General features: G+C 46.0%; 1 protein-coding gene across 2 annotated transcripts in view; it reads left to right on the top strand.

The window, feature by feature from the left end:
- The window catches only part of Lmtk2 (lemur tyrosine kinase 2), a 91951-nt gene that overhangs the window by 18941 nt on the left and 56849 nt on the right, over positions 1–16161 (top strand). For both annotated transcript variants that reach the window (XM_052168726.1, XM_052168725.1), the window contains exons 2-3: positions 9090–9214; positions 13857–14001. In XM_052168726.1, the coding sequence (XP_052024686.1) occupies positions 9090–9214; positions 13857–14001 (270 nt within the window). The remainder of the gene's footprint in view (positions 1–9089; positions 9215–13856; positions 14002–16161) is intronic.

The raw sequence follows: 16161 nt of genomic DNA, 5'->3' as shown, positions 1-16161 counted from the left end.
TGAAACCCTAAACAAGACACTGGCTCTTTTCCTTTTTAAAAATGAATTAATGAGACTTGGTCTCTCTATATGGGTCAGGCTAGCTATTCTTAGAATTCTCCTGCCTCAGCTTCTCCTGTGCTGGGATTATAGGTGTGCACTGGCTCCCCTGCCTTTTCAATGGGGATTCCTATGACTGTTTTGTCTTCTCTTAGTTCTGGAAATAGTGAGTGTGTCTGTTTGCTTTTCACAGCCGCACCTTGCGTTCTGTTTCTATCTGCTGTGTGGGTTGCTAACTTTGCTGGAAGGGATTTCTCAAATGTCAGCTGATATTTACTCCTGAGCAAGGGATTAAAACACTCAACTAAGATCTCCCTGACCTTTTCCCTTTATTCTCTGCCTCACATCCCCCAACAACCTGCCATCACTGCCTTCATCCTGTCCCATCCTGTCAGAGAGTACTGAGGTAGGGCCCTGAGCTATGACTCTGACTATGCATTACTCTGTCTTCCCATTGATCAACTTTTCCTTTGAAAATGGCTACCTATCTTCAGGGTTGTTATAGGGTTGCATAACATAGTGTTTGCTTTGTAGTAAGTGCTGTTTGAATATTGGTATTTCATAACCCTCTAGGACCAAGTCACCATTGTTTCCTGTGTAGATTATCCTAATATCAAACATACATTTCCTGGGGCTGGGGAGTTCATTCAGTCAGTATTGGCTTGCTACACAGCCATGGGCACCTGAGTTTTGATCTCCCGAACCCATGTAAAAAGCTGGGCACAGCAGTGCATGCTTGTAACCCCAGCACTGGCAAGGCAGAGACAGACTGATGTCTGAAAATAGCCTAATGTAATTAGCAAGCCCTGAGAGACTCTGTCACAAGAGACTAGGTTGGGGTTAATGAGATGACTCAGTGGTCAAATGTGCTTGCTGACAGGCCTGAGGATCTGAGTTCAGTTCCTGGATCCATATGTTAAAAGGAGAAATCTACTTATTTAAGTTGTCCTCCCACAGCATGGTGCACGCGCGTGCCACACACACACACACACACACACACACACTGCCTGTGTATGCACACAGACTGTATGTTCCTCAATCATTCCGTATAAGATAATGGTGTTTTGGTCCTTGCTTTACTATAGTGTGTCTCCCCTCCGTGCACTGTAACTTACTTACCTGTCTGTCTACTCAGGATGGTAAGCTGTAGGCTTAATATGGTGGTACACACCTGTAATCCCAGTACTAAGAGTTTAGATCTGTCTTGGGCTACATAGTAATATCCTATTCCGAAGAGAAAAAGGAAATTCTTGTTATTGGGATATCTATCTTGTCACTTCTGAGTTGGGGGGGGGGGGTTAGGGCATAGTAGTCTAAGAGAATTCACCTGGTCTGGTGCCCTTTTGACCACTGTGTAGTCCACATCTCTTGGTAGTGTTCTAGAAGTAGGGGTGACTTGATGTTTTAGCAACAGATTTTAATGGGATAGTCTGAGAGAAACCAGCAGTTTCATATAAAATGATATCATTCACAGGTATTCAGTCAGCCCTCAAAGTATGTCATCCTTCCGTCAGAGCAGGAATGGCCGGTTAACCTTGGTCACTAAACAGTGGTGAATAAATGGAGGCCACCCATTTTGCTGTTGTGATTAGCACGGTTAGAGCATGGTTGGTTGGCGTTCCTAGTCTTCTGCCTGGAGGTTCTTGTGGAATCTTTGATTCACCCACCAACCCTCAGTGTGTGCCTGGTGTATTTAGTGCTATTTTTCATTTCCTCTTTCTAATATTAGAACCCATTGGGGAGAGTCTGGATTGTTTAGTGCTATTATCAAGGGTGTGTTATTCCATTAGGCACACAGAAAACATTAGTGACTTAAGGTTCTATGTGTAGAAAGCTTTTATGATAGATGGGTTTGCAATTTTAATGTGTAAAACAAAAATGTGGGACCCACAATGATTGTCCACAATTTCCCTTAAACAGTGTGAAGGTGACACATGCTACATATCTCTGGGATGCAGAACTGTGCATTGAGTGTTGGAAGTGAAAGATGGTTTTCTTGGTTCTAACCTGCTTAAAAAGAAAAGCAGGGCTGAAGCAACAGCTCTGCAGTTAGTAGTGCTTCCTGTTCTCCCATCCTCCTGTAGCTCCAGCTCAGGGCGACCCAGTACCCTCTTTGTCCTCCACAGGTACTTGCACTCCTGTGTGTATACCCCTGCTCCTAATGTGCGTAATTAGAAAAACATTTCTTTAAAATCTCAAAAGACAAGGCTCTGTAGTCTAGAGGTGGGCTTTCTGGCAGGAACAGTTTGGTGCCTGGCTCCAGGTGTCCCTTATCAGGCCAGCCTTTTGTCCCCACAATTAGTTCTCAGGCAGGCACATGTTTGTCTTGGGCCGACTCCCCAACATGAGAGGGTCTGGGAAGTGGACGCCTCCCAGGAGCTTCGCTTGCAGGTTTGCACTTTGCTGGTCAGGGAGTCTGAACTTAAGCAAGCCCCTGGGTCCTGGAGAGACAGGGTGGAAGGTGGCCTGGGCTTCCTCCTGGGATCTCCAGGACAGCCTCTCCACCAGCAGCATGGCTATCTTAAGTTACTCCGGTTTTGTTTTGTGATTCTTTTTTTTTTCTTTCTTCTTTACATTTTTTAAATTTTTAAAAATTTTTTTATTTTTTTTATTTTTTGAGACAGAGTTTCACTGTGTTAGCCTTGGCTGTCCTAGAACTCACTGTGTAGGCCAGGCTGGCCTTGAGTTCAGACATCTGCCTTCATCAGTGTCCCAAGTACTGAGATTAAAGGGCATGTGCCAATACCACCCCGGCTTAAGTTAGTTTTTAAATTGCACATGTGATGGACTACACATCTGTAGTCCTAGCAGTTAGGACAGGGAAATTACTGACTTTAAAGCCAGCCAAAGCTACATGGCAAGATTCTACCTCAATACAAAAACAAAAACAAGACAGCAACAACCTTGGGGCTGGGGTGATAAGTTAGTCAGTAAAGTGCATGCCGAGGTCAGTCCTCAGATGCATGTAAAGGGAGCTGGGCGTGGGTGGCCAGGGCAAGCCTGTAGTCCCAGCACTAGGGAGGCGGAGATACGTGAATCTCTGGAACTCCTTGGCCAGCCAGCCCAGTCTACTTGGCAAGTCCCAGGCCAGTGAGGACCTTGTCTCAAAAAAACAAGCTGGGTGGCACCTGAGAAGTGACAGCTGCAGTTGTCCTCTGGCCTCTCCATATGCACCCATGTGCAGGTACAGTTGCACACACACACGTGCCTATATATTTGTGTGAATCTGCACATACATGTACCCACTCACAATTTCATATGTGGATATGAATTGTTCACACCGCACCAGCACCTAAAACTGATTGCGTTTGGAGCTTGAGCCTTTGAAGAGGTGACTAAGTTCATGGCAGGCTCTTAATGCAGCCTGACTACTGTCCACAAGAAGAGGAAGTGAGGTCAGGAGACAGCAGGTACGCACACAGAAGACCATGCGAGGATGTAGTGAGGACAACATCTGCAAGGAGAAGGCTAGAGGCTGCAGGAGACGCTGACCTCCTGCTTGCATTTCAGCATGCAGAGCGATAAGGTGAACATGTCGTTGAAACCCCTCGGTCTCTGGGATTTTATTTCAGCACATCAGTAAAGGTTATCCCTTTGTAGAAGTGACCTCCTCCCCCCTTATGTTTGTGTGTGTATGTGTGCTCATGTGCATGTGTGTGCATGTCTTTGCAGGTGCACATGTATGCTTGTATGTGGAGGCCAGAGGTCAGTCTTGTGAGCCATGCACTTCATCTTTTTTTTCTTTTTCTTTTCTTTTCTTTCTTTCTTTTTTTTTTGGGGGGGGGGTTGGGTTTTTTTCGAGACAGGGTTTCTCTGTGTAGCTCTGGCTATCCTGGAACTCACTCTGTGGACCAGGCTGGCCGAGAACTCAGAAATCTGCCTGCCTCTGCCTCCCAAGTGCTGGGATTAAAGGCGTGCGCCACCACCGCCCAGCTGCATGTCATCTTTTAGACAGTCTTTTTACTGGGACCTGGGGAACCAGTGGTAGATTATATGTAAACCTAATCCCTGGCCCCAGTTAGCTAGGGGCATTTAGGATTGTGTAATCAGTTCTGTGATGAGGAAATGCAATTGGCTGTCCAAAGACAGATCCTTGACTTGGGATCTTAGGGATGATTCCCACTGATGGACAAGGGATTGTGGGGTAGGGTGGGTGTCAGTGGTAGTTTCCTGGTAGATATAGTGTAAGGCAGTAAAAGAAGATTGGTCTGATCAGAGGGCAGACCCCATGGCTCTCAAGTCGTCGTCGAGCAAGGGAAGCTCAGCAGGAGTCTAGGCTGCAGAGGGGATGGAGTGTGAGGATGCAGGACAAGGCCTTTGACTGTCCTGCCAACACCTTGGTCTCGAGCTTGGAACTTGGGAAGTATTGCTTTCTGATTGTTTCAGCCACCCAACTTGTGATTCTTTGTTGCTCTAGTCCTAGCAGACTAAAACACTAGTTTAAAAGTATATAAGGAGGTGTTATTACCCTGACCACCTGAGCGCAGTGCCCAGGACCCACATTGTGGAAGGAGCACTCAAAATCAAGCAAAATAAACTTACTTTAAGAATCTTTTAATACAGGCTGATGAGCTGGCTCAGCAGGTCAGGGCATTTGCCATACAACTTTTACAGTCTGAGTTTGATCCCTAGAACCCACAGCAGAAAAAGAGAGCCAATTCCCGGAAGAGCTCCATGCAGAGAGATGCAGAGTAATAGTGCATTAAAAAATTAGGTTTCATACTCTTTTAATTAAGCTTGTGACTCGTGTTGGACTGGGTGTATGCAGCCCATAGGTGTGGGTTTTGGGTGTGCCTGGTAGGAGTTTTAGGGTGATGGAGAGCTTCTGTGAGGGTCACGCACGCCAGGGTGGGCTTTGTGGTGAGGCAGCTGTTGAGTTACCCACACTTGTGAAAATAATCCCCAAGAAACTCAGTGGGGGCCTTCAAGATGGCTCATCAGCTAAACTGCTTGCTGCAAAAGTCCAGTGACCTCAGTTCTATCGCAGGACCCATGTAAGGGAGGGAGAACGTACTCCAGGAAGTTATTCTATGCCCTCCATAGGTGCACCCAGACAGACAGACAGACACACACGCACGCACGCATGTGCGCGTTTGTGCACAAACAGCCAGGTTTTGTTTGTTTTAAAGATATTCCTTGGTTCCCCAAGCTAGACTTGCTAGACTAATGTGTTTGTTGTTGATGCCCTTCCTTCATTACCTTAGCTACCAGTTAACCACCTTGTAAATGGAGGAGATTCTCCTTACACAAGTATGTCAGCTGGGAACCAAAGAGGAATGACACAGAGAATCAATGGTGTGTGAGCCCCAGGGGATTGGAACATCAGTCATCAATTTCTTTTTACCAGGCGAGTCTCTAGTTAATTACATGTGCACACAGGTGTCATTGGAGGTTCTGGGGATCATGATCAGATAATTGGCTGAATTTATAATGGCTAAATTAATAGGCAGCTAGCAGCTCCTGACCCACCATGAGTCATTACTGGGAAATTACTGCCCTTTCCAAATTACCTGTCTCTAAAGCAAATAGCATGTACCTACCTACCTCGTAGAGTTCCCCAAGTTTTCTGCTTAGTAAGTCAAGTGCTAGATAGCTATTAGAGGGCTCTGAAAACTGGAATCAGAATGCAGTGGAATGCGCTCTTGGGATGCCAGGTGTTTTTAAATAGTGTCTCTCGGGAGAAACAGATTAAGTGCCCCAAGCCCCTCATTATCTTGCTCCTCCTCTGTGGAGCCTGGGGAGCTGTCTGAGGGCATGGTGACAGGCTGTCACTGTGGATGTTTTCCTGGAGCAGATGATTGCTTTGTCTTGTGCATTTCTGAATGTTGTAGGCAGAGCCTGTTAAAGTGAAACTCAACAGTTGCAGCCAGGAGCATTTCTGAGGCTGGGTTTCTGGTTTAACCACAGGGCTGGGGATTTCAGTTGTGGTTCCTGCTTCTAGAATTTACTTCCTTTCTGTGGTTTGAGCAAACCCAGCTCACCTTCCAGTCTATGGCTTCATTTCCTCATTTGATGGGAGTTTTCCTTCACCAGTGTAAGGAGGGAAGGCCTGAGATCCTGAGAATCCACATAAAAAGTGATGTATAGCAGTGAACCACTGTAGCCCCAGCACCCAGCAATGGCAAGTTGGGGCTGGAGACTGTATTCCTGGAGCCGTGGCAAGCTAGCCTGGCCTATGTGGTGAAGTTCTAGGACAGTGAGAGTCTGAGGAGTAACACCATCCCACCCCAAATGTCCTCTCACATGCACACATGTATGTACACTGTCATACATGTGTGCACCTGCCATCGGGAACATGTGTATACACACACACACACACACACACACGCACGCACCAAAAGCGCGCACGCGTGTGTGTGTGTGTGTGTGTGTGTGTGTGTGTGTGTGTGTGTGTATGTGTGTGAAGGAGGAAAACAAAAGTTTATCAGAAGGTAGGCTGAGCTGGCAGGATGCGTTGTTAACATGAGTATGTCTTTTCATGCCATCCTAATGACTCAGACGACCAGTTGGTGAATCAGATCATTGGGGTAGCCTTCAGGCATCCCTGTGATCCATTTTTATAAGAAATAGGTTAGTGCTTGAAAATTAAACAATTACAGTCAAAGAGAGAAAAGGTAATAGTATCACCTTTGTGGAGTTTGGAGAAGGGGCTTCTAAGCCCATACTGCCCTTCCAGGCAGTGTAAGCATAGGGTAAAGTACACTAGGGTTTTGTGAGTATAAATGGTAAACTATGGGGCCAGGTATAGTGGCACACGATAAGTCTCACACAGAGGCGGGCGGAGCTCTGTGAGTTCCAGGCCAGGCAGGGCTATATACTGAGACAAAAGAATGAAAGAGTTAACCATAAGGTAAAGCCATGTTGTCTGGGGAGGGTGGGGGCATGTTCCTAACACTTGGCCTCCAGAGCTGCTTTCCCACCACAGTTCTGGAATATCAGTGTTCCTTATCTGTGATGTGGAGCTGGTCCAGTTACATCAGGTGTTGTGCCGATCAGATGAAATAATGCTGCATTTTATCAAATCTTAGATACAATCAATTATAAGCTGTATCTTTCCTTTTGTATCATTACAAGCAAAGAATGCTGCCAGTTAAATCAGCTTGGTTTACGTGTTATGCCCTTGACATTCAGAAAACTTAAAATGTAGTGGCAACCTGGACATAATGGAACACATCTATAATTCTAACACGGAGGATTGAAAGCTCGAGGTCGGCCTAGATTATATAGCAAGATCCTGTCTAGACGAAAGGGATGTGTGGCTGGGAAGATGGTCCAGCAACTAAAGCACTTGTCACTCAAGGAAGAAGCCTGGAGTTCAGATTTCCTGAACTCATGCAAAGCCCAGGTGTGGGCATGGCAATGGAGAGATGGAGTGGGAGCAACTGGTCCTATCAGTGAGCTCTGGGTTTGATTGAGAGTTCCTACTATGAAAGGATAAAATGCAGACATGATGAGGGAGATTGCTGACATTGGTTTCTGGCTTCTGGGAACATATATGCATGTGTTCAAGAACCTGCACATGCATATACGTGAAAAACAATGACGGACAAAGCATGTTTTTAAAATCAGTAAAGCTGATATATTGGCTATGAGAACACTTGGTTATACAGTTATCTCGGGTCACATTTGGTCTTTACTATGTGCGTCCACGTGTAAAGTTATTAAACTTGAATAACCAACAGCGGGCATGGGGAGATGGCTCAGTCAGAGATATGCTTCCTGAGTTTGACCCACAGCACCTGTGTACAAATGCCAGCTGCAGTGGTACCCAGATGCAGTCTCAGTGCTGGGGTGGCAGGAACAGGCACATCACTGGGGCTTGCTGAGCAGCCATCCTGGAACCTGGAAGTGGGATACAGGCTCAGAGACACTTTGTGTCAAAAAAAAGTAAGGTGGAAGGCTGGGCCGGGCAGCATGTTTGTTTAGTCTTGGTACTCAGTAGGCTGACGTATATTCAGGGAGTTTGAAGTTAGTCTGCTTGGTATACAGTGAGTTCCAGGCCAGAAATGAAATTCTGTTTGGGAAAAAAATATTATTTGTATCTTATTTGTATGGGTGTATTCTGTGTGAGTGCAGTGCCCTAGGGATTCCCTGGACCTGGAGTTACAGGTGGATGTGAGCCTCCGTTAGGACCTAGGAATCAAACCCAGGTCCTCTGGAAGAGAAGCCAATGTCCTTAACCGCTGAGCTGTCCTCCAGCCTTTTAGCAGATTCTAAGCAAACCTTGGCTGATGCAGATTGCCTGAAGTGCCCAGCCAGCTCCTCAGCATCCCCCGGTCAGGACAAGGCACCAGTGTGGCTTCTATAAATTGACTTTGGTTGTTGAAAAGGACTTAGTCTCTCTTCCTGTCAGGCCTAGCCTCTCAGATTCTTATCAGTGGATGTGCACTCAGCTTTTGATCTGTTAATAAGGCATAGAGTCTCTAAGGGAACACATGATGACTTGATGGTGACAAGACATTCTGCATCACATGATCAGACAGAGTTTACTCACCAGGAACAAGTCATGTGCCTCTGATATGCTACAAATGCAGGAACCATGGAGTTCCCTCCTGTACTGTTTGAGATTCTCCCTCAATATCTCTCTTCTGGATACTCCCCAAATATCTGTAATCACTCCATAGGCTTGGGAACATCAGGCCACCCAAGTTAAAGGACACACCACACAGTGCTCTCCAAAAGTGTCCGGAAGACTGAGAAACTGTCAGAAATTGGAGGGGAGACAGTCCAAGGGCCATGAGGTTCAGCTCAGCCCAGCCTCACCAGTCTCACCAGTTTCACCCAAGCACTGGGAAAGCACCACACAAACGTAAGATCTGAGCCTCGTACACTCAGCCACAGGCCTGGGAGCTTCTTTCTCTGCAGGGCCTCTCTAAGTCGACTGTTGTTAGTAAGGTACAAGATTGCCTTGGCGAGTACTTGGCTTCTAGAGTAGTTAGGCAATATTTTTTTGTGAGTCCTCAGACCCATTCATACCCAGAATGTTGGTTCAGTTGATTAAAGTTGACTTGAGAATTACATGTTTTTAACATAATTTCTGTCTTTTGCAGGGGAAGTACCTGTTGTAGAAGTTCCCTCCTTGTTTGTGATCCTGTCGGTGTGCAGTTTAATGATACTGATAGTGTTAATTGCAAACTGTGTTTCCTGCTGTAAGGACCCAGAAATAGACTTTAAGGTGAGCACAGATGGCGTGGACATTTAAAATTATCTGCTGGTTTTTAAAGTGAGTTGTGGGTATGTGTGTGCACATGCACACACATGTGAGTATATATGGAAGCCAAACTCCAACCTCAGGGGCCGTCTTCAGTAACACTCTTTTGAGATGGGTTTCACTGGCTTGGAGTTTGCTGAGTAGGCTAGACAGGCTGGCTATCCAACCTCGGGGATCCTTCTTTCTCTACCTCCCTAGTGCTGGGCCTTGCAACCACATCCAGCATTTTTACTTGTGTTCTGGAGTTTGAACTCAGGACCTCCTCATGTCTACCTGGCAAGTAATTTACTGACTGAGCCATGTCCCTAGCCCTAAACTATCTTCTGATACATTTATCAATAGCACTTCTATGGATTACATTCTCCAGGGATCAAGGGTCAGCAGACTTTTCCTTTTCCTGTGTATACCGAAACATTGTGGCCCACACAGTCTCTGCCATGGCTCTCTCACTCTCCACCCTGACATTGTAATGCTGTATCAGTAACAGATACTCTGTTTATACCAATTTGATGGCAAAAGTAGGCAGCTTGAACTGGCCCATCCATCAGCTTAGAGGCCAGAGGTCGACCTTATAGGTTGTTCTTCGAAGGCATCCCAAGTTGTTTTCTTGAGACAGGGTCTTTCCCTGGGACTGGAGCTCATGGACAAGGCTAGGCTGACCACCAGTGACTCCAAGGGAACCTGTTTAAACCTCCCCAGCAATGGGAACAGGTATGCATCACCATGTCTGGCTTTTTACATGGATGCTGGGTATTGAACCTGGTCCTCATGCTTGCACAGCAAGTAGTTTGCCAGCTGAGTTATCTCTCCGGCTCCCTTGGAACCCCTCGTACAGTAAGCACTTACTGGTAGTGTGTCTTACACATTTGCTTAAATAAGGAACAATGTGTGATGATTGAGTTCACTTGTTTATGGTCTGCACAGAAGACCAGGCAGGTTTTGACTTCTTTTAGGCTTTTATGTAGGCTGTCACATTTGCAATCATTACTTCACCAAAGCAAAGGGATTTCCTGTTTTTTATATGAGGAAGGGCACCAGAAACCTGAAGTTTGTCTCTAAACTTTAATTCCCTAAAGAGAATAGCACTCACTACATAGACCAGCGCCTACCTACAGTCAGGGTACGAGGGTCTGGCACCGTAGCAGCTGATGGATGGGATCTACCAGCAAACCAGTTGAGACTTCTAGAAGTTGCCCATCTTCCTATAATAGGGCCCCACAACATTTGTTTAAAAGAGTATATTAGCTGGGTATAATGGCTGCATGGTGTAACCGCAGCACTCACGAGCCGACAGCCGGTCAAAGCACTTTCCCGCCATCTCCTTCTCTTTGTCCTCAGCCCCTTTCATGCCATTTTTCTTTCTTTTTTTTTTTTTTTTAAGATTTATTTATTTATTATATATGTGTAAGTATATATACTATAGCTGTCTTCAAACACCCCAGAAGAGGGCATCAGAGCTCATTACGGATGGTTGTGAGCCACCATGTGGTTGCTGGGATTTGAACTCAGGACCTTCGGAAGAGCAGTCAGTGCCTTAACCACTGAGCCATCTCTCCAGCCCTCATGCCATTTTTCTTGTGTGCTGTCTTCACTTGGAGTCTGTGGTGTTTCTGAGAAGATGGGGAAGTGCCTTGTCCTCCTAGCTCAACTCTGCCCTGCACAGAAAGCTGAATGCAGGGGAGACCTGGAGGGTCCTCAGCCCAGGCACCAGCCCCCGCCCCCAAGGCTCACATGGATACACACATTTCTGTGGGAACTTCCTGACTTCTCTGTTGGGAGCACAACAATAGATCCAGAATCTAAAACCCCTGGCCATCAGTCTTGCTGAAGGCCTTTGCACAGAAACCTGGCCTCTTGGGGACAGAGATAAACGTCTGATGAGGTTGCTGATACCAAAGTCCAGCCTCCTCTCATGTTTCCAGATACCCCATCCTTGCCGTAGATGGATCTGGGTTGTTGAATGTGAGTATCCACAAGGGAGCCAATTGTGCTGCAGCTCACAGTCTGGGATTGTGCATCACTTTGCAGCTGCCCCTGACCAGTGCAGGGACTGCACTGTGTTAAGATGCCCAGCTTAAGTGTCTGTAACTGAATGAGAGGTATTGACGATGATGATATGTCGGTTGGTTTCCTTTGGACTCAGAGTTCTGCAGTTTCAGGGGTTGAGTGGCCCTGAGTGAGACAATATACAGATCAGGAAGCCGTGCCTTATTTCAGTATTATCATTATTATTACTTTTTAAAATTTATTTATTGTACACTGTAGCTGTCTTCAGACACCCCAGAAGAGGGCGTCAGATCTCATTATGGGTGTTTGTGAGCCACCATGTGGTTGCTGGGATTTGAACTCAGGTTGAAAGAACAGTCAGTGCTCTTAACCACTGAGCCATCTCACCAGCCCCTGTTGTTGTTGTTGTTATTATTATTATTACTACTACTACTACTACTACTACTACTCCTCTTCTGTCTTCTCTTCCTCCTCTTCTTCTTCCTCCTCCTTCTTCTTACTTTTTTAATTTATTTATTTTTACTACATGGTGTCGTCTCCTTGAATCTTTATAGAGTTACCTACTGGCATATCTACTGGTATGTTATAATTGCTGCCACATTTGATACGACATTTTTAAGGGATGATGGATGAAGTCCTCTTAACAAGAGAGGTTTGGTGTCTGTACAGAGAATGCACAGCGGGAAGCTAGGAAGGTGGTTCAGTGGGTAAAGCAGCTGCTGCGGAAGCATAAGGACTTGAGCTCAAACCCAAGAACACGCGTAAAGCCAGCTACAGTAGCACTGTTATCTGTAATCCCAGTGCCCTATGGGGAGGTGGGAGGGAGGCAGAAACAGGAAACTTCCCGAAGCTAGAGGGCCAGCTAGCCTAGCATATACAGCGGAGGAAACAAAGAGAGCCTGTCTGATGCAATGGAAGGTGAGATCCAGCACCCAAAGCTGTGGGTAGACACAAAAATGGAACTTTTTTTCTCTATTTTCCTTCCTTCCTTCCTTCCTTCCTTCCTTCCTTCCTTCCTTCCTTCCTTCCTTCCTTCCTTCCTCCCTTGCTCCCTCCCTCCCTCCCTCCCTCCCTCCCTCCCTCCCACAGTATCTCACAAAGCCCCTAGTAGTCTTGAGTTTCCTGCCCTCCTTCCTCTATTTCCCAAGTGCTGTAAGCCACCACATTGAGCATCATTTCCCTTCTGAGCCAGTGTCAGCCTGCACTGAGGCTTGCTCTACCCAGTACTGTCCTGTCACGCTCAGTGGACCTTCACAGATCCAGCTTTCAGAACCCCCTTTCCTTGCATGCAAATAGCAGTAATGCCTGAGAATGTCTGCTGACGTATGTGCAGAAACCTAAATGTCAGAAATCTCTCATTGCTGTCTGTAGGGCTGTTTCCTCTTAGTGGGCGGGGCTCTAAGGGACTGTGGCCACAAAGAAAAGAAGGGGGATGGTAGAAACATGGACGACTTTGTTCATGAATCCGTCCTCTGTCTTTCTGGGGTTCCAAGGGTCAAAGGAAGGAATGTTTGCTACTCCTTTTATCTTCATTAAGTTCACCTGGGCTCCCCAGAGGACCCCAGCTCACAGGAGTGAGGATAAGACAGCATCTGCCCCTCACACCATTGAAGATTCCCACAGCGTGATAGATGTGGTCTCGGGTGGCTTTGTTCTGTGGTGCTGGGATGGAGCCCAAACTCTGCCATGTGCTAGGTTAGTGCGTGAGTTACGCCCCAGCACTCTCTTTACTGTATTGTATTTATTTATTTTGAGACATTCTCACTGAGTTGCCCAGGCTGATCTTGAACTTGTACCCAGGACTCCTGAGTAGCTGGGATTATAAGACATGTGCTGCCATACTCAGCTCCTGGCATGGTTTCTCTTTTAAAGCAGAATACTTTGATTATTTTTAACTCTGTATATGTGGGTATGTGCACAAACACATGAGACGAGTCAGCTGTTCGTGTTACGGCAGATGAGAATCAAATCAGGCCCTCTGCAGAGCATACGTGCCTAACCTAAGACCGGCTCGGTAAGCTCTTTATTGACTAGAAATTACATTGTAGTTAGAAGTGCACTTAGAAAATTTCAAAATAAAATTAACTTTGACCCAGTTTGCAAAAGGTTTGTAAAAGTAAATAATGATTTTTGAAAGAATTATTTAATCTCTCAACAATTTTTGAGCCTTTCTGTTCTTGAAGTTTTTGAGCCTGGGCAAGTATTCATTCCCATGACAAGTTCTGTGGGTATTTTATAAACTTTTGTTTTTAACTTTAAGCTGTTAGTTTAAAAAAATTACAAAAGATAATCATTGCTTACTTAAAATCTTACTTATTCTCATTCCAGATGTGATGCATGCCTGATGCTCTAGCCCTGGGGGGGTGGGAACAGTAGGATCAGGAGCTCTGGGCTAGCCTGGGATGTGGGAAACCAGATTCAAAAACAAAGTGATGCACAAAAATGAAAGCATCTTATTTATCTTGTGTTTGGAGTTAGCACAGTTACTTGAGCTCTTTCCTAGAAGTGACTATGAATTGGAGAAAGTGCGGGCAGGTGTTCCAAAGGAGCCAGGGGACACTAACAGCTGGCTTTCTATGTGCACTTCTTTTGATTGCAGGAATTTGAAGATAACTTTGACGATGAGATAGACTTCACCCCACCAGCCGAAGACACCCCCTCTGTCCAGTCCCCAGCAGAGGTCTTCACGCTCTCAGTGCCAAACATTTCACTTCCAGCTCCATCCCAGTTCCAGTCTTCTGTGGGTAAGTCTCCTGTCCTTGGGTCAGCGGTCCATGAACAGTTTCCGAGCACTGAGTCTGTGGGAGCTGAGCTGCAGTCACAGCATGCTGGGCGCCATTTCCGCCTCTGCTTGTCTGTTTTCCTCCTACTCCTGCAGATGCTGCATCATGATAGTCAGGCTCGGGCTCATCTGCAAAGTCTGTCTATCCCTCTCTGGCTCCTGCAGTCTAGTGGAAGTCTAGGGTAAGAATAAAACAGTTCTGGCTGGAGAGATGGCTCAGCCGGTAAGAGCACTGGCTGCTCTTCCAGAGGTCCTGAGCTCAATTCCCAGCCAATACATGGAGGCTCACAACCCTCTGTAATGGGATCTGATGCCTGCTTCTGTCATGATGGCATACATGCAGATAGAGAAGTCATATATAAAATACATAATTAAATAAATATTTAAAAAATAAAACAGAACAGTTCCTGAAACACTGCAATGGGAGGACGGACTTCCTGGGCTGGGATGTGGCTCAGTTGTTAGAGTGCTTGCCTAGCATGCACAAGATGCTGTGCTCTGTCCCAGCACGGTCTAAGCCAGGTGTTACAGCACGTGCCTGTAGTCCGGGCACTTGGGAAGTGGGAATAGGAAGATGGGGAGCTTGGGGTCAACCTGGGCTACACAAAACTTTCTTAACAGAACATGAAAAACAAAAAGGCTCACACACTGTTTCTGGTAGGCTGGTTTCTCTAGCTCAAGACACTTTGAGTAGGGTTGCTACCTGGATGAGGTATATTGATATATTGTTTGGACTGGCTTTTCATAAGGCTTTTTCCGATATAGTGGTTTGATGAGATTCCTCCTTTTTTGTTTTTTTTTGGTTTTTTTTTTTTTTGTTTTTGTTTTTTTTTTTTTGGTTTTTTGAGACAGGGTTTCTCAGTGTAGCCCTGGCTGTCCTGGAATTCACTCTATAGACCAGGCTGGCCTCGAACTCAGAAATCCGCCTGCCTCTGCTTCCCAAGTGCTGTAATTAAAGGCATGCACCACCACTGCCCGGCCTGGTTTGATGAGATTCTATTTCCCATTATAACTATGGGTCAAGAAGTAGAGTTTTCCAAGACTTTAAGAGGAGGGCTGTTCAAATCTTCACATGCACTGACCTGGCTTTTACGGTAGCCATTGTACTGTGGGATGTTTAGGGCAGTATAAACCCAGGCTTAGCTTCCTGTAGGTATGTGACTAAGTTACTGTTCTGTTGTTGTGAAAAGACACCATGACCAAGGCATTTTCAAAAGAAAGCATTTAATTGGGGCTTGCTTACAGTTTTAGAAGGTGAGGAACGAGGCAGCAGACATGAATGGTAGCTGAGAGGTTATATCTTGATCAGAAAGAAAGTTGGAAGCAGAGAGAGGAGGGAGCCTGGGCCTCATGTGGGCTTTTAAAACCTCAGAGCCCACCTTAAGTCACACAACCACTTCAACAAGGCCACACCTTTTCATCGTTCCCAAACAGTTTACCACTGTGGGCCAGACATTGAAACACGGGAGTCTCTGGGGGCCGTTCTCAGTCCAGTCACTAGAGCACGCCATGACTAAAAGAAAGAGTAAGCTAGGCCGAGCTGCTGGCCTCGTGTTTAATACCAGCCAGCTAGAGGCAGAGGCAGGAGACTGTCTATGAGTTCAAGAGCAGCTTGATCTAAATAGTGAGTTCCAGGACAGCCAGAGAGCTACATAGTGAGACCCTGTCTCAAAAAAAAGCTAGAGAGAAGGTAAATAGTTACTCGGGAGATGGCCCAGTGAGTGGGTGCTTCCTGTGAGGAACTGCACACGCCACATCACGCATATAAAAGCCAGGCAGGGCATTTCATCATCACCCGGGGGCTGGGGGCGGGTCCCAGGGGATCCTCGGAGCTTGCTAGTCATCTAGTCTAGACAAATAAGTGGGCTTCAGGTCCAGCGACATAGCCTATTTCAAACAATAAGAGTTCAAACAATAGGGGGTTGCAGAGGATTCAATGTCCCCTTTGCACCTCTGGAGCCACCAGGCATCCTTGTGGTACATGTACATACGTGCAGGCAAAACACTCAGACACATAAATAAACCCCAAACAACTTTTAAATGACATATAGTATAGTTTAGCTTTAATTTCTCTAAATAATAATATTAAAGGGTAGGCTTCCATTAAAATGGTGGTTAAAAG

This window comes from Apodemus sylvaticus, chromosome 22 (assembly GCF_947179515.1).
Source record: "Apodemus sylvaticus chromosome 22, mApoSyl1.1, whole genome shotgun sequence".
In the NCBI taxonomy this organism is placed as follows: domain Eukaryota; kingdom Metazoa; phylum Chordata; class Mammalia; order Rodentia; family Muridae; genus Apodemus; species Apodemus sylvaticus.
The sequence above is the reverse complement of the archived record's forward strand: the minus strand, read 5'-3'. Positions and strand labels throughout refer to the sequence as shown.